Genomic DNA, 27,052 nt, shown 5'->3' with positions numbered 1-27,052 from the left:
TAATTTCTCTTCCATGAAAGATCGAACGTGACGAAATGTGTTTTAAGCCCTATGAGCCGCTTGTGGTGACCTGAATTTTATATTTCGTCTTAATTAATAAAACCATTTACTGGTTGAATAGTTACCTAAGTTACTAGAAACTGATGTTAATATGATCCTCCAACCACAACTTAGCGTTCCACCCTCTATTAATTGTATACTGAACTCCAAGTAACATCTTAGTACCGTTTCCCTAGTGCCCACAGACTTAGTGAGCGCTAAAGTTCATGGGGGCCCTTGCAGCATGTCACGAACCGGTACGAACATTAAGTTACGTGCAACTCGAGAGGGCATACTAACAGAAATGGTGAATCCCTGCCTGGGTGTTTTTAATGAGAATTGCAGGCTCTTTCGAAACATGTTTAGAAATTTTATAGGCAAGCAAACGTTAGTCATTACCAAGATTATTTTGTCAGAACTGCCGACTTCATTAGCATAAGTAAGAATTTTACAGGCAAGCTGCTGGGGAAACTGTTCTTCACGTTATAAAACGGACAAGCGCAGTTCTTTTACTAATTTGTGATTTTATTTCAGCTTGTCTGTTTCGCCTACCCACATTGTTTCGTTTCGGCGTTCTTAGGCATACAAGGGCGTGATTCCATCAATGTGCTTCATAGGACAGTAGGCGGTCCTGCGAGAGATTAGGGCCGGAATTAAAGTCAGATTTGGCAGCGGATAAAGACGTGTAGTCAGAGTGGGAACCATGTAAGAATGGAAAGGGTTGTTGGACTGCTTCAAGCAGAAGCAAAAAATGGAGTAGAAAATTTAACAATTGCTGAAGTATTAGGTCAGGTTGTAGGGGGAAGGAGCGAAATATCAGAGAACAGTGAAGAAGAATTAACAATGGTCGGGAACGCAAGTAATGTAGGTGTTGACACTGCAGTACAGAATGTAGAGACAGAAGCAGTACATCTACACGTAGAGACAGGCAACATGACAGCTGATGATTCTCAAGTGAGGCAGCCAAGTGGCTGCACCTATTGAAATGGGAGAGAGAGAAGAGAATGACCTAGCAGGGCTCTTTCTGCAAATTTAGAAATAAACTAAAAATGGTTCAAATGTCTCTGAGCACTATGGGAATTAGCATCTTAGGTCATCAGTCCCCTAGAACTTAGAACTACTTAAACCTAACTAACCTAAGGACAACACACACATCCATGCCCGAGGCAGGATTCGAACCTGCGACCGTAGCAGTCCCGCGGTTCCGGACTGCAGCGCCTAGAACCGCACGGCCACCGCGGCCAGCAGAAAGAAACTAATGAGTACATTAAGAGGTAGGAACTGCAGATAAAAAGACAAGAAGTATAAATAAAGAGACGAAGGTAATATCAGAGAGAAAGAAATTTGCAATGAAGAGACGAATGCAATATTAGAGAGGCAAGAGACAAGATTAACTGAAACCGGGTCTCAATTGGAATAACATCCTGTCATGTAGCAGCAAATTAATAATCTAGAGCATAAATAAAAGAAGCGAGACAGGCGTGTGAAAAAAGTCGACGAAAGAATAGATCGAGTAGAAGCAGTCCCGAAAAAAAAATCTGAAGAAATCGAACAATGATTTTGTCAGGCCACGATACAGTATGAGATCAGCTATCGTGAGCTGGTGGCAGAGGCAGTAGAAAATGTTCATGAAGCTTCCGAGGGCAAATGTCCAGTGACGATCGTGAAAACGGAAGAAATAAAGGAGTTTTTCCGGTTCAAGGAACAGCAAGAAGCCATTAATCATGGACATAAGCAACAAGACGAATTTATAACAGCAGAGCTAGGAGATGGCCAAACGACGGTGGCGCATATGTTAGGGGCAGCAGGGACTACGGCTGAATTGAGTTCCAGCCCATAGTCAAGTGAACATTATGTAGCTGGGGCAGAGCCAGCTCAATCTTTGATTCATCAGAGGTTAGAGCTGACTACGTTTCTAGGTGTCTCATATGCCGATATGCATCCTGAGACCAGTAGCGCAACCAAGTCCTCGGAAGAAGAACCCTTCGATTATAAGCACTTCTTCATAGTCAGGAAATTACAGATGTTGAGAGAGAAGAACTCCAATTCTAGGACTGAACAATTTGGCTTCTCATTTCATATTTCCCTTACGCCACCAATTTGAATAGGTCTGCAGTTATTTAGAAAGAGAAATTGCAGGAAGGATGCGAAAGGTCGTCTCAAGTTGTAAGATGTGTCAAGAATTCAGAGATGCATTTCTGTCAAGCAGCTGGTATGTGGAGGCACAAGCTAGGGTGAAGGAAAAAATAATGATGCCGTGGAATTTTGTGAGCTTTGAAATACGCAGCCTGTAAAGTAATTTCAACAGATGTCACGTAAGAATCAAGATTTAAACACACCGTTCAGTCTGGCAGCACTGATACGGTTTTGCTGTGTGAGGTTGCCACCACACTATCAACAAACACACAGACAGGGAAGAGACTCCTAAGTCCTTGCTACAAGGATTATAGTGCGTCAATAGCAAAACTAATACCGGCGCATGGCTGAGAGATAATGAGCGGAGCACCGCGTTACCACAAGTGCCATACCATGACAGGAGAACGAGCGTAGGGGCAGGCCATAATCACTAAATCAACCTAATATAAAGACCTGCGGTTATTTCAAGGGAAATGGGAGTAATAAGGCAGAAATAAGTTGATGGACATGGTGGAGAGAGGCAAAGGGCGGAGGTTGTTGAGATTTGGTCTCCTAATCTCCAGGAAACGCAAGTCAACAATGACGGGAAAATACCATGGCCACGAGTTGTCAATAGTTTTGAGGTCGGCATCATGGACTGGCTGGGATACGATCATACTACAGATGAATTATTAGAGGAGAAAGAGAGTGAGGGAATGCAGAACCTGCATCACGCCTTTATTATTCCAATGAAAGGTACAGTGAGAGTCAGCTTTCAGCGATCTCAGAAGAAGCTTTGAACTGTTGATTGCTGGAACAGGGCTGCCCCGAGTTACTGTTACAGAAAAATGATGTTGAAGGGACGACAGCAGAATTAGTACAAAGGTGGTTATCAGGTCAGGTTGGAGTTTGTCAGTGACAAACACTTAAAAAAATTTCTGAGTGTTTTCAAAGTTGTTAGTAAGTGTATTACCAGTATTTGGAATGGACTTTATGTGGTAACACGAGGCTTTCTTGGACTTGGGACGTAGTGAAAATATTCTGAGAAAATGGGAATTTATGACAATGTGATCTGAAGAACAGGCAACTTAGGTGCAGATCCCATCAGACTGTCTTAATTCTTCTATTGACGTCAGTGATGTAGACACAGAAGAAGGTAGGGGGGGGGGGGGGCGTCCGCCGCTCGTGGTCTCGCGGTAGCGTTCTCACTTCCCGAGCACGGGGTTCCGGGTTCGATTCCCGGCGGGGTCAGGGATTTTCACCTGCCTCGAGATGACTGGGTGTTTGTGTTGTCCTCATCATTTCATCATCATCCAGGAAAGTGGCGAAATTGGGCTGAGCAAAGACTGGATAATTGTACGGGCGCTGATAACCACGCAGTTGAGCGCCCCACAAACCAAACATCGTCATCGTCACAGAAGAAGGGAGGATACTGACTGTGTAGGCATGAGAAGGAATAAGATGTGATTCAAAAGACTATAAAAATACTGAAACGAGAATTAGGGATATAGTTACTGGAATATGGGGCATCAAAGAAGATAAAGAAGAGCTACTGACGGTTTTGAAAAAAAAAATGTTCGGGAGTATTTTCGCCTTTATTGGGGTTAATTAAAAGCTTTCAACGTAAGTTTGAAGTAAAGGAGCATACTAAATTTTTCTCACGCCATTATGCCGTATTATTGACATGCAAAAAAAAAAATTATTATTTGAAGAAATCTGGGCCAGGATCGATCAAGTGGTAACTGAAGCAATGGTATCGTCTTATAACAGCCTCTTATTGACAGTCCCGAAGAAATATGGTAAAATTAGGCTTGTTTTGAACTCATTCCAAATTAGCAGCGTTATGAGATGGAGGGAGACCGTCCTGAGAGCCTGGATGAGGTACTTCGAAAGTTTCACAGAGTACATGTTTTCTCATCTGTCGATTTGAGGTCAGGGTATTGGCAGTCTGAACTACGACTATCGCCGAAAATTACACAGCTTTCCTAGTATTTGGACACTGCTACCAACTGTACCTTCGGCAGCTTTTATTTGGGGTTTGAATAGTACCATTGAGAAATCTTTGCGTGGCCGGGTAACATGGTATGCTGATGATAGTTTAATAGCGGAACACATCTGGAGACACCAGAGTGGTGTACTGGACAGACTTCTTAGTTCATTGTGGATCCACGATGTAACTGCAAATTTAGAAAAATCGTACTTTGGATCTCCTAGAACATATTATTGGTTGAAATGGAATTTTGCCAGATTCGTCCGAGACTGATGCAATAAGATTTTTCCCGGCATCTGGAATGAAGCAACACTTATGTTGTTGCCAATTTTTAATAAATTTCTACAAGCATTTTCATTTTCTTAGGACTCTAACATTTTTTTAACATTATCAGATTCATTTTAATGAATTATTAAATTTTTCTTCTCGTACGATCTGTAGCTTCATTGCCAAATCATCAACTTCTCATATTAAAAATAAAAATTTTATACATGGCTTCAAGCAAGTGTAAGAATGAAATTTTCGAAAAACTGACATTGGCAATTACTCTTGACAGTGATTTGAGGGAAACAATAGGCTTAATTTAAGCAGTAAACCTTACCTGATCTAAGGCGACCGTTTCTACGTTGTCCTCAAAGACTTTCGAATAATGAGAGACGCCTGGAACAAACAGAGGAAGTAGTTACATCCACGAAATGACACGCATGGATAAATTGTACAATAAACTGATAAATTAGAAGTAATCTTACTCTCGCACTTTAAAAATTTTGGCAGCTAAGGTGTATAGGATGTTCCATGGTGATAAAGTTTTAGATCTTTGGGAGAAGGGCAAGTTTATGAAATGCAGATTTTAAATTTTAATCCTTAAATGCACTCCGTATACAGGCCACAAGTGTCCCATCGGGACCATCCGACCGCCGTGTCATCCTCATTGAGGATGCGGATAGGAGGGGCATGTTGTCAGCACACCGCTCTCCCGGTCGGTGTGATGGTTTTCTTTGACCGGAGCTGCTACTATTCGGTCGAGTAGCTCCTCAATTGGCATAACGAGGCTGAGTGCACCCCGAAAAATGGCAACAGCGCATGGCGGCAGGATGGTCACCCATCCAAGTGCCCGTCACGCTCGACAGCGCTTAACTTCGGTGATCTCACGGGAACCGGTGTATCCAGTGCGGCAAGGCCGTTGCCTTAATCCTTAAATGAGTGAGTTTAAATTTACGAAGTCAGAAATTCTGCGGGATCTTAGGACTCGTTGTTTCCAGGCTGTAATAAAGTGGTTGACTGTATACTAGTGAACAGAGTTGTAGGCAAATCCAACCCATACGTAGGCGTACATAGTTAAAGGTAGAAACTGGAAGCTCCACCAGTGCATGGAGTGATGGGAACACTGACATGACCAGTTCTATTGTAATGGTCTGTAATGCTGCGGTTTGAGTTTTCAAGATAAAGTGTACCGATCATTAGGCTTAGTGTGAGGGCAGTGTACATGATTGCAGAACTGAACTGATTGTGGGACTTTAACATGTTCTATTACACCAAGTAGCCAAGTAGGAGACATACGACGCACATATTTACACGGCTGTTCCAACTGTATTACAACCAACGAACTTCATGGACTCCCAACATGGAAGAATAAGTTCTTGTTCACTTGGCCGAGGACCCTTTCATCAGCACTCGGTGAACTGGAATGGGTGTTGCACATAGCAGCGTGTGTACACTAATAGGGCAACAACGTTTCATGTCCTGTTGAATTCAGCCTCGTTTCTTTTAGCCGACGGAAGTTGCGACGCTATGTGATTGATCTCACTTCAGTACGTATGTAATTTTCTTGCATGGAACTTATATTTCAACTGATGGAGAGATTAGTAGTCACTATAGTCGTTATGGGCCTTCGAGAATCCCCACTCACGGCGCAGCATATTCAATGCTAAGTGAATAGGCCCATACATGTTGCCCATTTGCCTAACTGCCACAGCGTACACTGTGTTCCCAAGAGACATTCCGAACAAAGACTATGAGGGTACAGAAATTTATAAGTTTTAGTTTGAGACGGATGTAATTTAATAGTCCTGTACACTCAGCGTTAAATAAGAAAGAGGAAACATTATATAACTTTGATGTAATATGAATAACCATTAAAAAGATTTCAATTTTGATAATCAATGATTTATTTAACTAAGATGTATGAGAGTAAGCATCTGCTTGTATTTGATAATTTCTGTCTGAAGTATACGTTATTCTTCGTGCGGCGTTGCGGACGCAACGAAGGTTGCTGTGACGTCAGCACAAGTGCAGCAAAGACCTCAACGCTGTACGTCATTTCACGGAATACTTCAAGCAAAGGCGTTCCTTGGAGAAATGTTAACAGTGTTATACATGAAAAGAATGTATTTTGAGCAGGAGAGAAAATCTAAAGTTGAAAAGGTCTGTGTATCTGAAACATGGCAATAAACCTGTTTGTTATATGGAAATTCTCGGTTCCTCGTTGTAATAAACTTGAGTTACTTCAATAAGTTTCTATTGAGAATAAGAAAGTGGAGAAGGATTCTGCAGGAATAGAAGACACATAAGTTTATGCTGCCGTACCACTGCATGATGTCCCACTTTATCTTGGTGTAGATACATGATCCAATATGGAACCACAGCGAAGTCTGCACATTTTGTTCACCAACATCTTATCAGACGTTCTCTTAATGGAGGGTAGGCAGTCAGTGAGGGTCATGTTTTGTGACCAACTCGTTCACTTTATTTGAAACTACATCAATTCTTCTGGTGGATTCTTAAAAAAAGTTTTGTGTATGGAACGGCTCTCGAGACTAGTGAGGGTCTTGTGGTAAGAATTATCACTGCCTGTTACTTTGTTTGGTCATTACCGTAATTGTTCAAATGAGTATGATAGAACACAATGCCATGTCTGCATAGAAGCAGCAGGCCGCTGCTTTGAACAACTATTGCGGAAGGAGGGACTTTTACAAATTGATCAGATAAATGTGACGATAGCAGAAATGTTTCTACTTGGTTTCTTACTACTGCAAGCAGACCAGATGTGAATGTGAAATTTCCTTGTTTCGTTTGTAGCTGTCAAATGGTTCAAATGGCTCTGTGCACTATGGGACTTAACTTCTGAGGTCATCAGTCCCCTAGAACTTAGAACTACTTAAACCTAACTAACCTAAGGACATCGCACACATCCATGCCCGAGGCAGGATTCGAACCTGCGACCGTAGCGGTCGCGCGGTTCCAGACTATAGCGCCTAGAACCGCTCGGCCACCTCGGCCGGCTTGTAACTGTCGATTCAATCTTTGCCATGATTATTACGACACAGCTGAGGTCCCGCACTGTTCAGCAGGTGGCGCCAGAGGTGTTGGCAGTCTTTTCGCTGCGAGCGAGAGGGCGCTGGAGGCAGCAGAGGACTGCGCAGCTAGCGCCGCCGGTGTCACCGAACGGGCGACCGGAACGACAGTGTGTTGTCTGTCGGACGCGGAGGAACGAGTGGCTCACCGAGGCGGCGGCGAGAGGAAGACGGAGCAGTGGCGTAGCGCCGAGGCCAGCTAGGACCAAGCAAAGGAACAACGGTGCCAGTCGCAGTGCCGGCGGAAGCATGTCGGTCTGTTAGGGTCTCTGCTGCATGCGGAGTCTTATTGCTGGAATGCACGTGCAGTGACTGTGCCTGTGGCTGTGCCCTGCACATGAATTTCCGAGTGAAACACTCTTCTATTTTACTGAAGTTCAGTTGTGCTGTGTCAACACTCTCCTTGCCAGTGCGTGTGGAATGTTATGTATTACAACCCACATTCGTAGAGCAGTTCTGATTTCTTGTTGAAGTTACCGATTCGGTGCTTCCATTTATGCTTCATTTTTGAAGATATTGTTGCCTGAAACTCTGCCTGTGTGTATGCCTTATTTTTCTTATATTATTACTGTTTTTTTTTATAGCGTTTCTTATGTATAGGCTTCTGAGGATATTTTCTTTTTATTGTGTTATAGTCATTAATATCAGTCACTTAACTTGTGTATAAGTGTTTGCGCATATTTTACTTTTATTTTATTGCTAGCTGTTCCCGACCACACATTGCAATCGTCCTTTGACTTCTCTTGTCCTTTGTCAGACTTTTCATACCTGCGTGTCAGCTATACATAACACTCTCTATAATCTGTTCATAAACTTATTGTGCTACACCCGCCAGGGGCCACCTTCGCCGACTCACGGCGCCAACAGCCCAAGAGAAAGCTAGATCCCATGCGGCGGACACTGGAATCATTCTGCAAACACGCAGGGGGTAGCCGGGCAGATGCCCTCTCGTTGCTTAGCAGTGGACACCTTGCAAAGAGCCTGGCGGACAATGACTCCTGCAGACAAAAAGCGTCAAGAATGCACTGTGGAGGCATGTGAGTCTTCCGGCATAGCAGTAGCCTCTCTTACCCTCCTGAAAAACCGAGAACATGTTGGAAACTCAACGATCCTGCAATCACAAACGGAGCGTAGACAAGGACATTGCTTATAAATAACGAATGCCAGCAGGTCTCTAGACGAAGCACATCATGAGACTGTCCACGCCTCAGGCAGAGATAACCATTACAAAGAAGTGTTGTGTGTTCACTTTTATAGCAATTTAGGAATGCAGGAAAAAATGAAAAAAATGTGCGACCGACGCTGGGAAGTCTTGATGTTGAAATCGTGAGAAAGGCGCCAGTTCCCGTGTCACACACCAGCCTTCGCACTTCGTTGGGGGTAAGAGATGAATGAAGAGAGAAGAGAGTAGTCGGTGAGTCAGCGCGGAAGCAAGAGGACGTGGGGGGCTCTACCATCTGTCCATCGCCGCTGCTGCGAGGCGACTCGCTGCGCCGTCCCCGCAGACACGGCGCCATAAAAAAATGGTGAGATGATTCATCCCACCCCTAATCCTACTTAATAGCTGAGTCGTGTCTACATCCAGTCAAATCGGCCCAGAGATTTGTAAGTTTTCTTTCATTTTATTTTGTGTGTAAGAGTTACGGAAATTCAGTCATTTCATGTTTTATTCACCGGTACACTCTATTCCATTCACTTATCAATCCCTTAATCTCATAATCTTTTGTTTTTCTTTATTTCACTTAATTATTGATGTCAATTATTGGCTCCCAACATGGGGCAGAATAAATAGTGACAGGCATGTCAATTTATGCGAGATCGAAGAATTCTAAATTCACTACATTTTTGCGCCAAACGTGAGGCGATCTCACTGTTAATTTGCATGCTATGTTATATAATTACGAATTCACAATTCACTACGTTACCCATATTGAAAAGATGGCAACATTTAGAAATAATATATCAACGTAGAATAGAGACATCAGTCATCCTCATGACATCTGATGCTCTCTTTTACAAGGTACTGCATTACTGTTATCAACATCGTTTACAAGTTTTCAGCCTACGTTATTAACTGAAACAACTTTAACGTCTCCGAAAGCAATCGTTCATTGTTGGGGTGCAAATCATTTGTTAGTATTCCTGTAAGGGTAACAGCTGATACATCGTTTGCCATTGTAGCTGTCTGTCAGGTGTTCCCATAAATTTTCCACGTGTTACGCTAGTTAAGGATCAATAAATAATAAAGAAGATGCTGTACAAATTGGTAAACTTGCTGTAAAAAGAATTTTATATCAGAGTATCTCCCAGTTCCTTCGTATTTTGGTTCTTTCAGTTGTTTTATTCTCCATAAGCAATATTCAACATTTGCAACCCGTGCGGGAAGCCGCGAGTGTCAGCACGTCGGTTCCCCGGAATCGAATACGCCCAGCGGTTCGCCATATCCGACTATGCGAATACGGGGACGTTACACACGTTCCGCTTCAAGTTATACGACTAGCAAACGCTAGGAAATGAACGTACAATTTCTCCTGGACAACACTACGCAGAAGTGACGACCGGAAGGGCAGACTAATCACCCTCTAATGTTAATTTTAATAGTATCCGATCCGATAATAGGCATGCCGACTCCGTGTACCTACGGGATGTAAAGGCAGAAGATAAATAATGGCTAACTGCCCAAAAAATAAGAATAAAACAGTAACTCCAAGCACAACGTGTTTCGTACCTCTTACAGATGGCTATCCAACTTTCACCGCTAACACTCAGAGCAACCCTGAATTTGACATACGCTGCCATCAGGGGCAGGCCATCTACCGTGTGTTAAAGATCTCAACTTACGACGTGTTCTGTTAATCAACAGATATTATTCACAGTAGTGGGAAATGAAGAAAAAAACGTTAAGACCATAGTACCTCACTTTTAGTCTTTATTTAACAACTTGCACACTGCGTGTAATCATAATTACATGGTCATCTTACAACGAAGGTCCAGGTCTAAAAATCCAACGTGTACCGCCTGATTCTTCTCGGATATGTGCCTCATATACTAACATCCAAGAACACATCGAAGCTGTGCCGCGTTAAGACTGTTACAATGTTAGCAGCCAGCTGTTTCCTTATACTTCCCGTTAAGAAGATGATCAGACTGCCAGTTTCTCAAGTCGTTAAATAGCACGCTTTGAGATATTTTTAATAAACCTATTTCTCAGTAGCTAGTTGAAAAATGTGAACACTAAATAAAAGCATTGTCTGGAATGTACTGAGATGACAAAAGTGATGAGAGACCTCTTAATTTCGTACTGGACCTCCTTCTGCCCAGCTTAGTGCAGCATCTGGACGTGCCATGGACTCAACAAATCGTTGGAAGTCCTCTGCAGAAATATTTAGCCATGCTTCCTCTACAGCCACCCACAACTGCGGAAGTTTTGCCCGTGCACGATTTTCTGCACGAACTGACCTCTCGATTACGTTTCATAAATGTTCGATGTGATCCATGTCGGGCGAACTGCGTGGCCAAATCACTCGCTCGAATACTGCAGGATGTTAGAATGTTGTTCAAACCAATCACGAACAACTGTGGCCCGATGACATGGCGGACTGCCATCGATAAGAATTACATCGTTATTTGGGAACATGAAGTCCATAAATGGCTGCAAATGGACTCAAAGTAACCGAACACAACCATTTCCACTCAATGATGGTTTCAGCTGCACCAGAGTACCCAGTCCATTCCATCACGGAGCCACCACCAGCTTGCACAGGGCCTTGTTGACAACTTCGGTCAATGGCGTCCGCGCCACACTCGAATCCCACTGTTATGTCTTACCAGCTGAAATCGGGACTCGTCTGATCAGGCCAACGCTAAATATCGCCTAACTGTCCTAATGGATATGTTCGTGTACTCCCCACATTGATTTCTGCGGTTATTTCACGCAGTGTTGCTTGTCTGTTGTAGTGACTACTCTACACAAATGACGCTGCTCTCGGTCGTTAAGTGAAGGCTCTCTCCGGCCGATGTGGTCGAGCGGTTCTAGGCGCTTCAGTCTGGAACCGCGCGACTGCTACGGTCGCAGGTTCGAATCCTGCCTCGGGCATAGATGTGTGTGATGTCCTTAGGTTAGTTAGGTTTAAGTAGTACTAAGTTCTAGGGGACTGATTACCTCAGATGTTAAATCCCATAGTGCTCAGAACCATTTGAGCCTTTTTTTTTTTTTTTTTTTTTTTTAAGGCTGTCGGAGACAGCGCTATCCGTGTAGAAAGGTAATGCCTGAAATTTGGTATTCTCGGTACAGTCTTGACACTGTGGATCTGAGAATATTGTATCCCTTAGGATTTCAGAAATGGAATGACCCATGCCTCCAGCTCCAACTACCATTCCGTATCGAAAGTCTGTTAATTCCCGTCATGGTGCCACAATCACGTCGGAAACCTTTTCATATGAATTACCTGATTACAAATGACAGCTCCGCCAATGCACTGCACTAGCGGGATGAAAGCAGAGCTCACCATCTGCAGCATCGTCGACAGGACTGACTGCGGACCTTTGGTACAGAGCCGAGTGGAGGGTCTGAATCAGAGGCTGAGACGGTTCTGCGACCGTGTGGGCTGCAGATTCCTCGACTTGCGCCATAGGGTGGTGGGGTTTCGGGTTCCGCTGGATAGGTCAGGAGTCCACTACACGCAACAAGCGGCTACACGGGTAGCAGGGGTTGTGTGGCGTGGGCTGGGCGATTTTTTTAGGTTAGATGGTCTTGGGCAAGTACAGAAAGAGCAACAGCTTCAACGGGTGCGGGGAAAAGTCAGGACATGCGGGGACCAAGCAGCAGTCGGTATTGTAATTGTAAACTGTCGAAGCTGCGTTGGTAAAGTACCGGAACTTCAAGCGCTGATAGAAAGCACCGAAGCTGAAATCGTTATAGGTACAGAAAACTGGCTGAAGCCAGAGATAAATTCTGCCGAAATTTTTACAAAGGTACAGACGGTGTTTAGAAAGGATAGATTGCATGCAACCGGTGGTGGAGTGTTCGTCGCGGTTAGTAGTAGTTTATCCTGTAGTGAAGTAGAAGTGGATAGTTCCTGCGAATTATTATGGGTGGAGGTTACACTCAACAACCGAGCTAGGTTAATAATTGGCTCCTTTTACCGACCTCCCGACTCAGCAGCATTAGTGGCAGAACAACTGAGAGAAAATTTGGAATACATTTCACATAAATTTTCTCAGCATGTTATAGTCTTAGGTGGAGATTTCAATTTACCAGATATAGACTGGGACACGCAGATGTTTAGGACGGGTGGTAGGGACAGAGCATCGAGTGACATTACACTGAGTGCACTATCCGAAAATTACCTCGAGCAATTAAACAGAGAACCGACTCGTGGAGATAACATCTTGGACCTACTGATAACAAACAGACCCGAACTTTTCGACTCTGTATGTGCAGAACAGGGAATCAGTGATCATAAGGCCGTTGCAGCATCCCTGAATATGGAAGTTAATAGGAATATAAAAAAAGGGAGGAAGGTTTATCTGTTTAGCAAGAGTAATAGAAGGCAGATTTCAGACTACCTAACAGATCAAAACGAAAATTTCTGTTCCGACACTGACAATGTTGAGTGTTTATGGAAAAAGTTCAAGGAAATCGTAAAATGCGTTTTAGACAGGTACGTGCCGAGTAAAACTGTGAGGGACGGGAAAAACCCACCGTGGAACAACAACAAAGTTAGGAAACTACTGCGAAAGCAAAGAGAGCTTCACTCCAAGTTTAAACGCAGCCAAAACCTCTCAGACAAACAGAAGCTAAACGATGTCAAAGTTAGCGTAAGGAGGGCTATGCGTGAAGCGTTCAGTGAATTCGAAAGTAAAATTCTATGTACCGACTTGACAGAAAATCCTAGGAAGTTCTGGTCTTACGTTAAATCAGTAAGTGGCTCGAAACAGCATATCCAGACACTCCGGGATGATGAAGGCACTGAAACAGAGGATGACACGCGTAAAGCTGAAATACTAAACACCTCTTTCCAAAGCTGTTTCACAGAGGAAGACCGCACTGCAGTTCCTTCTCTAAATCCTCGCACAAACGAAAAAATGGCTGACATCGAAATAAGTGTCCAAGGAATAGAAAAGCAACTGGAATCACTCAACAGAGGAAAGTCCACTGGACCTGACGGGATACCAATTCGATTCTACACAGAGTACGCGAAAGAACTTGCCCCCCTTCTAACAGCCGTGTACCGCAAGTCTCTAGAGGAACGGAAGGTTCCAAATGATTGGAAAAGAGCACAGGTAGTCCCAGTCTTCAAGAAGGGTCGTCGAGCAGATGCGCAAAACTATAGACCTATATCTCTGACGTCGATCTGTTGTAGAATTTTAGAACATGTTTTTTGCTCGATTATCATGTCGTTTTTGGAAACCCAGAATCTATTATGTAGGAATCAACATGGATTCCGGAAACAGCGATAGTGTGAGACCCAACTCGCTTTATTTGTTCATGAGACCCAGAAAATATTAGATACAGGCTCCCAGGTAGATGCTATTTTTCTTGACTTCCGGCAGGCGTTCGATACAGTTCCGCACTGTCGCCTGATAAACAAAGTAAGAGCCTACGGAATATCAGACCAGCCGTGTGGCTGGATTGAAGAGTTTTTAGCAAACAGAACACAGCATGTTGTTATCAATGGAGAGACGTCTACAGACGTTAAAGTAACCTCTGGCGTGCCACAGGGGAGTGTTATGGGACCATTGGTTTTCACAATATATATAAATGACCTAGTAGATAGTGTCGGAAGTTCCATGCAGCTTTTTGCGGATGATGCTGTAGTATACAGAGAAGTTGCAGCATTAGAAAATTGTAGCGAAATGCAGGAAGATCTGCAGCGGATAGGCACTTGGTGCAGGGACTGGCAACTGACCCTTAACATAGACAAATGTAATGTATTGCGAATACATAGAAAGAAGGATCCTTTATTGTATGATTATATGATAGCGGAACAAACACTGGTAGCAGTTACTTCTGTAAAATATCTGGGAGTATGCGTGCGGAACGATTTGAATTGGAATGATCATATAAAATTAATTGTTGGTAAGGCGGGTACCAGGTTGAGATTCATTGGGAGAGTCCTTAGAAAATGTAGTCCATCAACAAAGGAGGTGGCTTACAAAACACTCGTTCTACCTATACTTGAGTATTGCTCATCAGTGTGGGATCCGTACCAGATCGGGTTGACGGAGGAGATAGAGAAGATCCAAAGAAGAGCGGCGCGTTTCGTCACAGGGTTATTTGGTAACCGTGATAGCGTTACGGAGATGTTTAACAAACTCAAGTGGCAGACTCTGCAAGAGAGGCGCTCTGCATAGCGGTGTAGCTTGCTCGCCAGGTTTCGGGAGGGTGCGTTTCTGGATGAGGTATCGAATATATTGCTTCCCCCTACTTATACCTCCCGAGGAGATCACGAATGTAAAATTAGAGAGATTAGAGCGCGCACGGAGGCTTTCAGACAGTCGTTCTTCCCGCGAACCATACGCGACTGGAACAGGAAAGGGAGGTAATGACAGTGGCACGTAAAGTGCCCTCCGCCACACACCGTTGGGTGGCTTGCGGAGTATAAATGTAGATGTAGATGTAGACTACGTGATGCTACCGACATCTGTATACGTGTATATCGCTATCCCACGACTTTTGTGACCTGAGTGTATAAATTGTACGTAATACACACTAATAAAAGATCGTTACTTTACTGAGGCCAATTTTAAATAATATATTCTGTTGGCCAGCACGGAAAACTGCTGTTTATTGAAAGATAGAGCGTGGATATTGTACATTGCTTGTTGTCTTCATCACTCCAAACAACAACAGGTTTTAGAAGTTAAGATATGCTGTTCAGTAACCTAATATTTTATTGAATCAGACTGTAACTACACACGGATGACATTATCAAATTAGTATTTTAAATGTGGAATAAATGTAAATGGAGACATATAACATGATTGACGCCGGCCAAACGGATTCAGGACACTTATTTACTATTGTGTTTACTTATTAAAAAATCAGCATTTGTGAGGCAAATATACATAACTCACGGAAAATGAAGAAGAAAAGCAATGGCGAGTTCTCTCGCCATCGAAAAAACAAAAGTACAGCCTTTGCACAGAATATTCCAACTGAGCGGACGTTCGTTTGCACTTCCGAAATTCTCATTTTAGTAGTATATATTTATTTACTTATTACATTTTAGCCTGACCAGATTAGGGCCCTCTCTTACGTCTGACCACTTTAGATTATTGCCTCTTTCATAAATTCTGGAAATGTCTTTGGAAGACAGCGTATGAATCTGAAATCAATGATAATTTCTTTGCGAATTAAGTTGTACATGTCAGTTCAATAATGTGTAGGTAAAAGTAATTGCTTCACTACCTTTATCTGCTGTTTTCTTGCCGGAACTAAATAGTTGTTAGTCTCCTACCTATGTAACCCACAGTCCACCTCTCACGATGTGGACGAAGGTTAGTTTGGTATAACTCTGTTTACTCTCTTTACTATTCAATTCTCGAACGGTGCGCGGGAAACAATGCCGGTACGAGCTCTGATTTGTAGTCATAGTCAATTTATGAAGTGTACTTTTGGCGAAATAACTTGTTGCTTGACATTTCTTGGAACGAAGCCCTTTGGAATTTTTTCGGGAATCCTCTCCATGGTGCGTAACGCCCCTCTTGTAGCGTTTGCGACTGCAGTTGATTATCAGCGTAACGCCCCAGCGCTTAGTAAACCAGCCTATTCCGAAACACGAAGCTCTATTGCAGATCTTATCTACTGTAGTAATCCTACCTGGTAAGGGTTCCATAATGATATTTAAGAATCGGTCGAACAAAAATGTTGTATGCTACTTCTTTCGTAAATGGTAAGAGTCTCATAACAATATCTTAGGGTTATACCGAAATTGCATTTCAACTATCAAAGTAATAAAAAATGTTCTGAAATGAAACAACTGGTGAAAGATTACTTGTAAATTCAGAAGCTCATAGTTCAAGTAGATCGAAAAAGCCTGATACTAACAGCAAAGTGGTAAGAATAATTACAATTTAGTGCGTGTGTCTCCAAGTGTGTAAGAGAGAGAGAGAGAGAGAGAGACAGAGACAGAGACAGAGAGAGAGAGAGAGAGAGAGATGTGTTGTAGAAGCTTGTGAAGTTCAAAAGTTCACCTAGGTGCGAGACTGCCAATTGCTGCAGCAGTTGTTTTGCTATCCAGGCTTTAAACACTAGATGTGGTGAATATATTAAAACAAACATGTGGCATCTGGGAAATATGCTCCGACGTCATGTGAAGAAAGGACCCGCAGCGTTTATTGTCACGTGCATTCCTCTGCTTTTTTGCTGGAGCCATTATTGATGCTACAGTGTGCAAAATATTTTCCCTAAACAGTACTTTACTTCAATGTATTTAAAGAACGGCATCACGACCTACCAAAAGCTGCAGTAACTGTGTATTTGTTTATCGGACAACCAGTTCCAGGCAAAGGACCATCTTCAAGACAAGAGCAACATTACATCAGCTTAAATGAATGTTCCTTTGCGTCAAGTACATAATTATTATCAGGGTACACAACGCGTGAGAATTTGTCCCAAATGTTTTCCAGTTTTTGCACCCCAAATCTGATTGTTTACTGCTGACTTTTCTTTTTAAGCGGAAAAATCTTTTTACCTTTTTAATCCTTTTGTTCAACAACAGTGCTCAGTTGCTGTAATAACTTTGATGTTGTTTATCACAAATTACGTGAGATATTTTTCAAACATTTTCTGAAGCATTCCGCCACTTCAGTACTTAATGTAGGGGGACGATAGAGACCTTTTGGCATCTTTTGACGGTTAATTTCCCATTCTAATGTTGTATTTATCTCATTAGACAATGCGACATTTTTAGAGCCAATTATAAGACAGCAGCGTCAGTGTCCGGTTCATCCTTCCAGTATGTATTCCATTAAAATATTATTTGTTTGCTATTTAAGTTCGTGTTACTATTAAGGAGCGAGATTAATCCTGCGACCTCCGACTCTGCCTTGAAAGTTTCCTCATAATTAAGTAATTTTAAATATACATTTTCATTTTATGACCTGAAATCTTCATAACCACTGCAAGTGACCCATTCACGACTCTGGGGCGAACTACAATTGACTATCAGGTATATCGTGGGTTTTCTGCTGTCTGAAATACCCTGTATGAACGTTTGGAGTTCTCTGTTATCAGAGTAAGTGCTCCCGGAATGTAACGCACGCCTTATCTCTGAAGGAGTATTCTACATTTCACCATGTGATTGCGCAGGCGAAGTATTTTGCATCCCAGATGGTATTAAAATCAAAAAGGCATGTGGTTAAAGCCTTCCAACCAGTTCCAAATCAGTAGACCACAGCCAGTCCTATAGACGATGCTACAAATATAGTAAAAGTACAAGGAAAAACTTGAACAGCATTTCGTAAGTGGTGGGAAACTCTGTTGGTAAATTAAAACGAAGAGTAGTACTAAGATAAGCAGATTACTGTTTCATGTGGCAAGAACAGGGAAGAATTATTAAATAAAATCTACTATTTACTCTGACTCTGAGATACGAATATAAGGTCTCAGGTATTACGTCAGAATTAAAGCACCAGTGTAATATGGTGTACCTTACTATAGGGGACAACATTTAGCCAGTGAAACAAAGCATGTAACTGTCAAAAATAAGACAGAAAAAGAACTCGCTTCGGAAATTATATGACGTCATATGTAGTCCTGTGCACATTTACAGGACTGAGCCGAAAGGTCACTCACGGCAGCCCCATGCGTCGAGGTGTTGCTTTTAGTCCTGTTCTGATATTCAATCCTCAGAGAGCAGAGTACGAACTGAATTCTAGCCGTTGACGTCCGCATGTCACTACTCTCTGAAGCACAAACATATCTGAACGAAAACGTTACACAGTTGTTTCCGCGCGGTGCAGGAGAATAATGACATTCAATGTTGGCGTTTAAACGGCTTGGCGAATTATGGTACCGTACCATGTGTGCAATCCGGCTGGGCTGTATCCACAGCTGAATGACACATTGTGCGGTCTGAATGGACAGTCCCTATTGTCAACAAGAGAGCAATTGGGTTAACACCGTGTGAATGCTCAGTTCAGCGATTCAGTTAAAATGAAGCTTGCCTCCCCCTCCAACACACACACACACACACACACACACACAAACACAGATGTATATAGATATATATATATGTACGGCTGTCCACGGACAAGAAACGCTAAAACGAGAAAAACTTTTTCTACAGTCAGCAGTAACTGTTTTGACCTACACGACATTACGTAGTTGTTGGAACATCACTACTACCGATTTAAAACTTTATAAACGCTGCTGAATCTGGGTAACTACGCCACATCTAACGACGCCGTAAATAAACAGAAGCTAAGTATTACCTGAAAATCGATGAGCGTTTTCAATTGCAAGGATGTTATCCGTCCAGGTGTAAACACGGGGGATGTTGGAATCTATCCTGCTGAAACTTTCTCTGTGTAAAAGTGTCGAGCCAGTAAAACGCGTACACAAACGAACACCTGGAGAAAATACCAGTTTTCTCTGTTGTTTTTAAAAGCCCCGGGCATACAATGAAACGTTTCCCTCCGTAATTTGTAGTACAAGAGAAAGGTATGGGATATTACTGTTATGGAGACTTCTCCCAGTACGTCACGGAAAAGAAAAGGTACTGATTATTATGCAACTGCACGACGGGCGAGAGAAACGTTCAAAGCCTGTAAACCTGATCAAAAAGCATAGATAAATGAACTTAATCACGTATTCACGTAATTATGAGTTTAGTGTCTACCAATATCGTGAGGCACTATACATCAAGCCCTTGAAGCGTCTGACGACGTCATTGTTATACGGTAATTGACCGATCAACCTAACATGATATATGTAAGGAACGGAAAGAAATGATCGGCAACTCCATCTCATGGTGATTATGCTTAGCGATATGGAATAGGTAACGAAAGAACTCGTAATGTTTTTCGCTCGTTCTACTCTCGAGCAAGTCGTCGCCAATCCTTTCTTTACAGCCTCTAAAAAGAAAGACACAAATATTCATACAAAGTTATGAATATTATGATGGGTTATTATCAGGCTTGATACTACAATTAAATCCCACAAGCACATTTAAAAAATCTTATATTTTAGCTAAAGGCAAAGTAAAAAGAAATGTGTGCTTTCTCTGCAACAGCCAGGCAAGAAAAGACACCACAGACTGATGAGAAGAAATTAAATGTCATATCATTTGTTTTACAGCGAAACATATACAGATTTCGTTTCCGTTTGGCCTCCTTAGTAAAAGTCTCTGACCAAGCGATTTTTGTTATAATTTTAATTACAAAACGTGTTTTTACGTGAGAAAACAAAAACCGAGTTTCACAGTACCGGTATATCAGAATGTTAATATGTTTCTATTGCTATTTTTCATCTGAGTCTTAACACGGCTATGTAGTCACATGGGGGCAATGTATTTACTGTATTTCATGAATAGCACATATAACATTATAACAGACTTGCTATTCTCCAATAATAAGATAAAAAGGTGAAGCGAGTGACGATGCATCAATTACCGCTCTAGAATATGTTTTTCATGCAAAGGAGAGAATGGTGTATGATAACTCTATATTACATACATTGTTGTGTTTAAGGATATAAATGCACGAAAGACAAATTTGTAACATAAATACTTATGAAGCAATTAATCAGCTTTTAGACAAGCAATTTATACAGCAAAATTTAATGGAAGAGGCAGATGACCTGTACATTTTGTTACAATCTACTCTCCTATTGCATGTATTTTGACACAGTATTTCCCCTTCCCGCTTCATAACCTTTTTTTAATGAACTGTAGTCTCTTTACACGTAGGCAGATTCAACTAGCACACTACTTTCGAATCACTAGAACTGGACATGGATAACGTATGCTTAAAAAAGAATGTTAATACCGTTTTTTGTAATTGTGCACTGTGACGCAATCCTACACGAGATTCAATATTTTGGCAGTCGCAGAAGTGAAATGAATCTGTATAATACTCTTCAGGCCAGTGATTCACTTCAAATGAAATATACTCGATCGTACGTACACTCACTACCCCACGGTTAAGTGGACACAAAATTTTATACGAAGCTGCAAGAGCGTACACAGGACCCAGGCTAGAGTAGAGCGTTGCTTTTTTTCTTCTTTTTTGGGGGAGGGGCGGGGAGGGGCAGGGAGTGCTTTAACTCTTGTTCGTTTCGCCATGAATGGCGAGATAGTTTTGAGATTTAACGTCAAATGGCTCTGGGTACTCTCGCTAATAATCGGTATTTGTTTGGCATTCTGGACTGCTTCAAACTGATGCTGAACTGTTTGTCCGGCTGTGCAGGACGCCAGCACGGTTTTATTTTCAGTTGAGGAGGTAAGAGGCATGCGCCCTTCGCTGTCGCTCGCTGGATCCGCCCTTGTAAACGTATGTATAGGGACCATTCTACCATAGCAGTACTTGTCCTAGAATATAACTATTACTTTTGATTTAAGGAAACGTTTGTTATCTGCAAAACTATGCATGACTTACCACGTCTGTATCGCTGAGATCGGAGTTGTGCAAACACGAAAAATGAAAAAATCTAAAACCTGTCAGATAGCTTTATGCAGATAAAAAGTGCTCAACTTTAGCAGTGATGAAAGTATTATGTCAAGGACAAACTTTCTCGATCTAGCACAGCCAAACCTGTACTCGGGAAGCTTCCTTCACGTAAACCGCAGGATTATTCTGCTGTCGTTCTCTTTTTCCCATTTTCCTTTTTCCATTCGCGAATGGTACATGGGAAGAATGACTGTCGGTAAACAGGTGTATGAGCTCACATTTATCGGATTTTCTTGTCGTGGTCGCTTCGTGAGGCATACGAGACTGGAAGTAATATCTAAGTTCCCTCCCCGAGTCTGGTAAAGAGTAATTAGATGCTCATTTGTCTATGATCTATTTAGAAACTACGTGTTAATGAAAATGCACCCAACTGATTTGATAAATACTCTAGCCCTACATCTCGCATTTTCCATTTTCTGAAGTTTCCGATCGTTTTAATAAATACTCTAGCACTACATCTCGCATTTTCCATGTTTTGAAGCTTCCGATCAATTCTTTAAGTAACCGTTTACAGCGTTTCAGTTACGTATGACTGAACTACAGACATATTTCAGCAGCTACTTACGGCTCCAGAGTGCTCTGTTAATTGTGTTTACCACGGATATTCGTGTGGGCAAGCACTCCGCCAAATGTTGGTAAATTGCATATTTTAGGTAAAAATGCTTTCCTACATAACTCTTGAAAAATATTTCCAAAGCAACTGACGAAGGAGTTTACAACATTCAACATACAAGTTGAACATTAATAAAACCGACAAAATGGTGGGACGGATTCCTGATTGGAAATGGAGGGAAAAAAAATTCCTGTCTGGAAATGCATCGTTGGAACGGTAGATGACGCTGATAAATGATAGTTCCTCTTACCGCGTGCCGTGTATCCTTTTTGTATTGCAGACTGTGTGATTGACGCAGCGTACTGTAAGCAGCAGAATAGATCGGTATTCATGCTGGGAACAAGCCCTGATGGTGTTTGTGTAGGCTCAAGCAGATGGAAACGGTCGAGAGGAAGTATGGTTATAGCAAAACAAGAACCGTCACAGCCACCAACCACATCACACATCATTTCAAGTCCTTTTTGGGCGTCTGTTTTATCATGAGTCCTTAACGTGTAGGGAGGCGCGGACTGTGTGTACACCAGATCTGAGAGGAGCCACAGTCAAAGTTCCAGGCAAGTGGCCCGCCGATATTGTATAAGCCGAAGTACGATTATGAATATCCTGCATGACAACTGCTACTATCCCAATGACCTGCAATCCCATGGAGGCTACTTTGAAGATCTGTTGTGATGCGGATGCGAAGTAGCTCTGTACTGTGTTCCGGGACGATTTGTTGTCGTTGCACGCTCACCGACCATTTCCGGACATATTTTTATAGGACCTTTTTTCCTCCTTTTCCAGTCAGGAACCCGTCGCTACAGTTTGTCGGTTTTATTAATGTTCACATTGTACACGGACCGAAGTATACATACTGGCAGGTACGTAGGATGCAAATGTAATCACTGATGCCTTTATTACGTTCTGCCCTTTGAAGAAGATAGAGCAGTATCTTATATCCGGTGGAACACGGAACGTTGACCAGGAGAGTCTGAGGTGTTCTTTACCTTGCACGCAAGTACCCTGAGTATAATGGCGGCGCGAGAAAGGGTCGTGATTAGCTGGTCGCGCGAGTAAATAACGCCCTTGTGTGTTCGTGCGGCGGCCATTACGCGGCGGGGACCACAATGGGCTTGGTGTGGCTCGTTAGCCGCCGCCGCCTCTTGACACGGCCGCCAGCGCCCCTCTCCAGGTCTCCAGAGGACGTGCAGATACCGTAGCCACGCGGAAGCAGCAGGTTCCTACAGTCCGCAGTGGTAACATGGCACGATCGTTTCCAGTACATGAAAAAATGCTACTGATTTCATCGATATGCGACAGTCTTCCAGTATTGTTCACTCGATTAGAGATGTTAGAGCAGGAAATACCCAATCGCCAAGGTTCTAAGTGTGTGGTGATGTGCCGCCAGCTGAAGCGCGAAGCTCAAGAGTATAATCTACGTTCTGTGCCGCGGGATCTCTTATCGCCGTAGCCATTCCAAAGACCCAAGCGGTCGCGGATCACAATCATGCAACACCGCTTTTCCAGTGGAGCACTACACTACACGTACTACTGTCGCTTTAGGCACCAATACCAAGACTAATACTTAGACGATTGTTATCTTTTATGTTGGGTTTCAATATGCAACTAAGGATGTTGTTCATCACATGTAGTGGTAAAACTGTGTCATACAACAGATAAGGAACAGCCGAGAAGCCGCCATTTCATTTTCAGATTCTCCGTTGCCACTACCAGTGTGTGTGTGTGTGTGTGTGTGTGTGTGTGTGTGTGTGAGTGTGTAGTGAGTGAAGTGTTATGAAACAATGTGTGTATAGTGTTTGCAGTGACTGATAGTGAGATATGAGAGAACAATGTGGCATTACATTATTTAATAAGTTATTTGTAAAAAAAGTATTGTATGCCAGGAGTAAATCTAATGATTGTCAGTCATGGACTATGCGGCTGGTCACGGCAGAGGTTCGAGTCCTCCCTCGGGCATGGGTGTGTGTGTTTGTCCTTAGGATAATTTAGGATAAGTAGTGTGTAAGCTTAGGGACTGATGACCTTAGCAGTTAAGTCCCATAAGATTTCACACGCATTTTTTTTCTAATGATTGTCTCTAACTAGAAATCTTCACGATACCAGTAACTCGCGGCCACTGGGCTTCAGTATTTTGCACAACACTGTCAACGTTTTCCATTACTGATAGTTTTCTGCTTTCTTCTTGATTTACTGGAAATTTAAATGTTTTTCGTACTTCATCTAATATAATAGAGACAGTTTTGCTCTCTCTCTTTTTTCTTTTTTTTCAGCACGGAGATGTTTACAGCCCTCAGCTCCATTTAGACAATCACCCCTTGCCATTTCACAACCAACATGTAAGATTAGTCTTCTCTTTGATGAAGTAAGAGTTGTCATCCATTATCTTCAGTATTGCTACTTGCTTGGCAAAATTTCTCATATGATGACCTAAGATTTCTCGCTTTCCTATTGGCAAGACAAAGGTCTTAGCGATAAAGTCTACTAACGCGCACATATTAAAAGCTGTAGTGCGCTGCAGTACTACGTCTTCAAAAATTCGTATTGCGGATTCTGTATAGTTATTTGTGTTATTCTCCCGTGTTAAAATATTGGTACGATATGCTAAACATGAGGATATTAAAAGAGTAATGCAGGATGTAAAGGGGGACGAAAATCTAATAGTCATGGGCGACTGGAATGCAGTTGTAGGGGAAGGAGTAGAAGAAAAGGTTACAGGAGAATATGGGCTTGGGACAAGGAATGAAAGAGGAGAAAGACTAATTGAGTTCTGTAACAAGTTTCAGCTAGTAATAGCGAATACCCTGTTCAAGAATCACAAGAGGAGGAGGTATACTTGGAAAAGGCCGGGAGATACGGGAAGATTTCAGTTAGATTACGTCATGGTCAGACAGAGATTCCGAAATCAGATACTGGATTGTAAGGCGTACCCAGGAGCAGATATAGACTCAGATCACAATATAGTAGTGATGAAGAGTAGGCTGAAGTTCAAGACATTAGTCAGGAAGAATCAATACGCAAAGAAGTGGGATACGGAGGTACTAAGGAATGACGAGATACGTTTGAAGTTCTCTAACGCTATAGATACAACAATAAGGAATAGCGCAGTAGGCAGTACAGTTGAAGAGGAATGGACATCTCTAAAAAGGGCCATCACAGAAGTTGGGAAGGAAAATATACGTACAAATAAGGTAGCTGCGAAGAAACCATGGGTAACAGAAGAAATACTTCAGTTGATTGATGAAAGGAGGAAGTACAAACATGTTCCGGGAAAATCAGGAATACAGAAATACAAGTCGCTGAGGAATGAAATAAATAGGAAGTGCAGGGAAGCTAAGACGAAATGGCTGCAGGAAAAATGTGAAGACATCGAAAAAGATATGATTGTCGGAAGGACAGACTCAGCATACAGGAAAGTCAAAACAACCTTTGGTGACATTAAAAGCAACGGTGGTAACATTAAGAGTGCAACGGGAATTCCACTGTTAAATGCAGAGGAGAGAGCAGATAGGTGGAAAGAATACATTGAAAGCCTCTATGAGGGTGAAGAATTGTCTGATGTGATAGAAGAAGAAACAGGAGTCGATTTAGAAGAGATAGGGGATCCAGTATTAGAATCGGAATTTAAAAGAGCTTTGGAGGACTTACGGTCAAATAAGGCAGAAGGGATAGATAACATTCCATCAGAATTTCTAAAATCATTGGGGAAAGTGGCAACAAAACGAGTATTCACGTTGGTGTGTAGAATATATGAGTCTGGCGATATACCATCTGACTTTCGGAAAAGCATCATCCACACAATTCCGAAGACGGCAAGAGCTGACAAGTGCGAGAATTATCGCACAATCAGCTTAACAGCTCATGCATCGAAGCTGCTTACAAGAATAATATGCAGAAGAATGGAAAAGAAAATTTAGAATGCGCTAGGTGACGATCAGTTTGGCTTTAGGAAAAGTAAAGGGACGAGAGAGGCAATTCTGACGTTACGGCTAATAATGGAAGCAAGGCTAAAGAAAAATCAAGACACTTTCATAGGATTTGTCGACCTGGAAAAAGCGTTCGACAATATAAAATGGTGCAAGCTGTTCGAGATTCTGAAAAAGGTAGGGGTAAGCTATAGGGAGAGACGGGTCATATACAATATGTACAACAACCAAGAGGGAATAATAAGAGTGGACGATCAAGAACGAAGTGCTCGTATTAAGAAGGGTGTAAGACAAGGCTGTAGCCTTTCGCCCCTACTCTTCAATCTGTACATCGAGGAAACAATGATGGAAATAAAAGAAAGGTTCAGGAGTGGAATTAAAATACAAGGTGAAAGGATATCAATGACACGATTCGCTGATGACATTGCTATCCTGAGTGAAAGTGAAGAAGAATTAAATGATCTGCTGAACGGAATGAACAGTCTAATAAGTACACAGTATGGTTTGAGAGTAAATCGGAGAAAGACGAAGGTAATGAGAAGTAGTAGAAATGAGAACAGCGAGAAACTTAACATCAGGATTGATGGTCACGAAGTCAATGAAGTTAAGGAATTCTGCTACCTAGGCAGTGAAATAACCAATGACGGACGGAGCAAGGAGGACATCAAAAGCAGACTCGCTATGGCAAAAAAGGCATTTCTGGCCAAGAGAAGTCCACTAATATCAAATACTGGCCTTAATTTGAGGAAGAAATTTCTGAGGATGTACGTCTGGAGTACAGCATTGTATGGTAGTGATAGATGGACTGTGGGAAAACCGGAACAGAAGAGAATCGAAGCATTTGAGATGTGGTGCTATAGACGAATGTTGAAAATTAGGTGGACTCATAAGGTAAGGAATGAGGAGGTTCTACGCAGAATCGGAGAGGAAACGAATATGTGGAAAACACTGATAAGGAGAAGGGACAGGATGATAGGACATCTGTTAAGACATGAGGGAATGACTTCCATGGTACTAGAGGGAGCTGTAGAGGGCAAAAACTGTAGAGGAAGACAGAGATTGGAATACGTCAAGCAAATAATTGAGGACGTAGATTGCAAGTGCTACTCTGAGATGAAGAGGTTAGCACAGGAAAGGAATTCGTGGCGGGCCGCAGCATCAAACCAGTCAGTAGACTGATGACAAAAAAAACTCCACATTAGATAAATCAGACATACCGACTTCGGCTTCTTGTATTGTATTGCCATACATTATAGCTAGGAATTTCCTTATAACTGCTTATCGATCGTCTTTAATAACGTCATGATCACTTTCTCACAACCAACGCCAAAGGTTTTAATTGTCA

The 27,052-nt window shown here is 42.3% G+C and overlaps 1 protein-coding gene across 1 annotated transcript in view; it reads right to left on the bottom strand.

The window, feature by feature from the left end:
- Positions 1-27,052, bottom strand: part of LOC126161969 (otoferlin-like) — a 994,328-nt gene that overhangs the window by 504,509 nt on the left and 462,767 nt on the right. The window contains exon 2 of the mRNA XM_049918162.1: positions 4,746-4,804. Coding sequence (XP_049774119.1) covers positions 4,746-4,804 — 59 coding nt within the window. The remainder of the gene's footprint in view (positions 1-4,745; positions 4,805-27,052) is intronic.

This window comes from Schistocerca cancellata, chromosome 1 (assembly GCF_023864275.1).
Source record: "Schistocerca cancellata isolate TAMUIC-IGC-003103 chromosome 1, iqSchCanc2.1, whole genome shotgun sequence".
NCBI lineage: Eukaryota > Metazoa > Arthropoda > Insecta > Orthoptera > Acrididae > Schistocerca > Schistocerca cancellata.
This window is presented reverse-complemented; position numbering and strand designations above follow the sequence as displayed.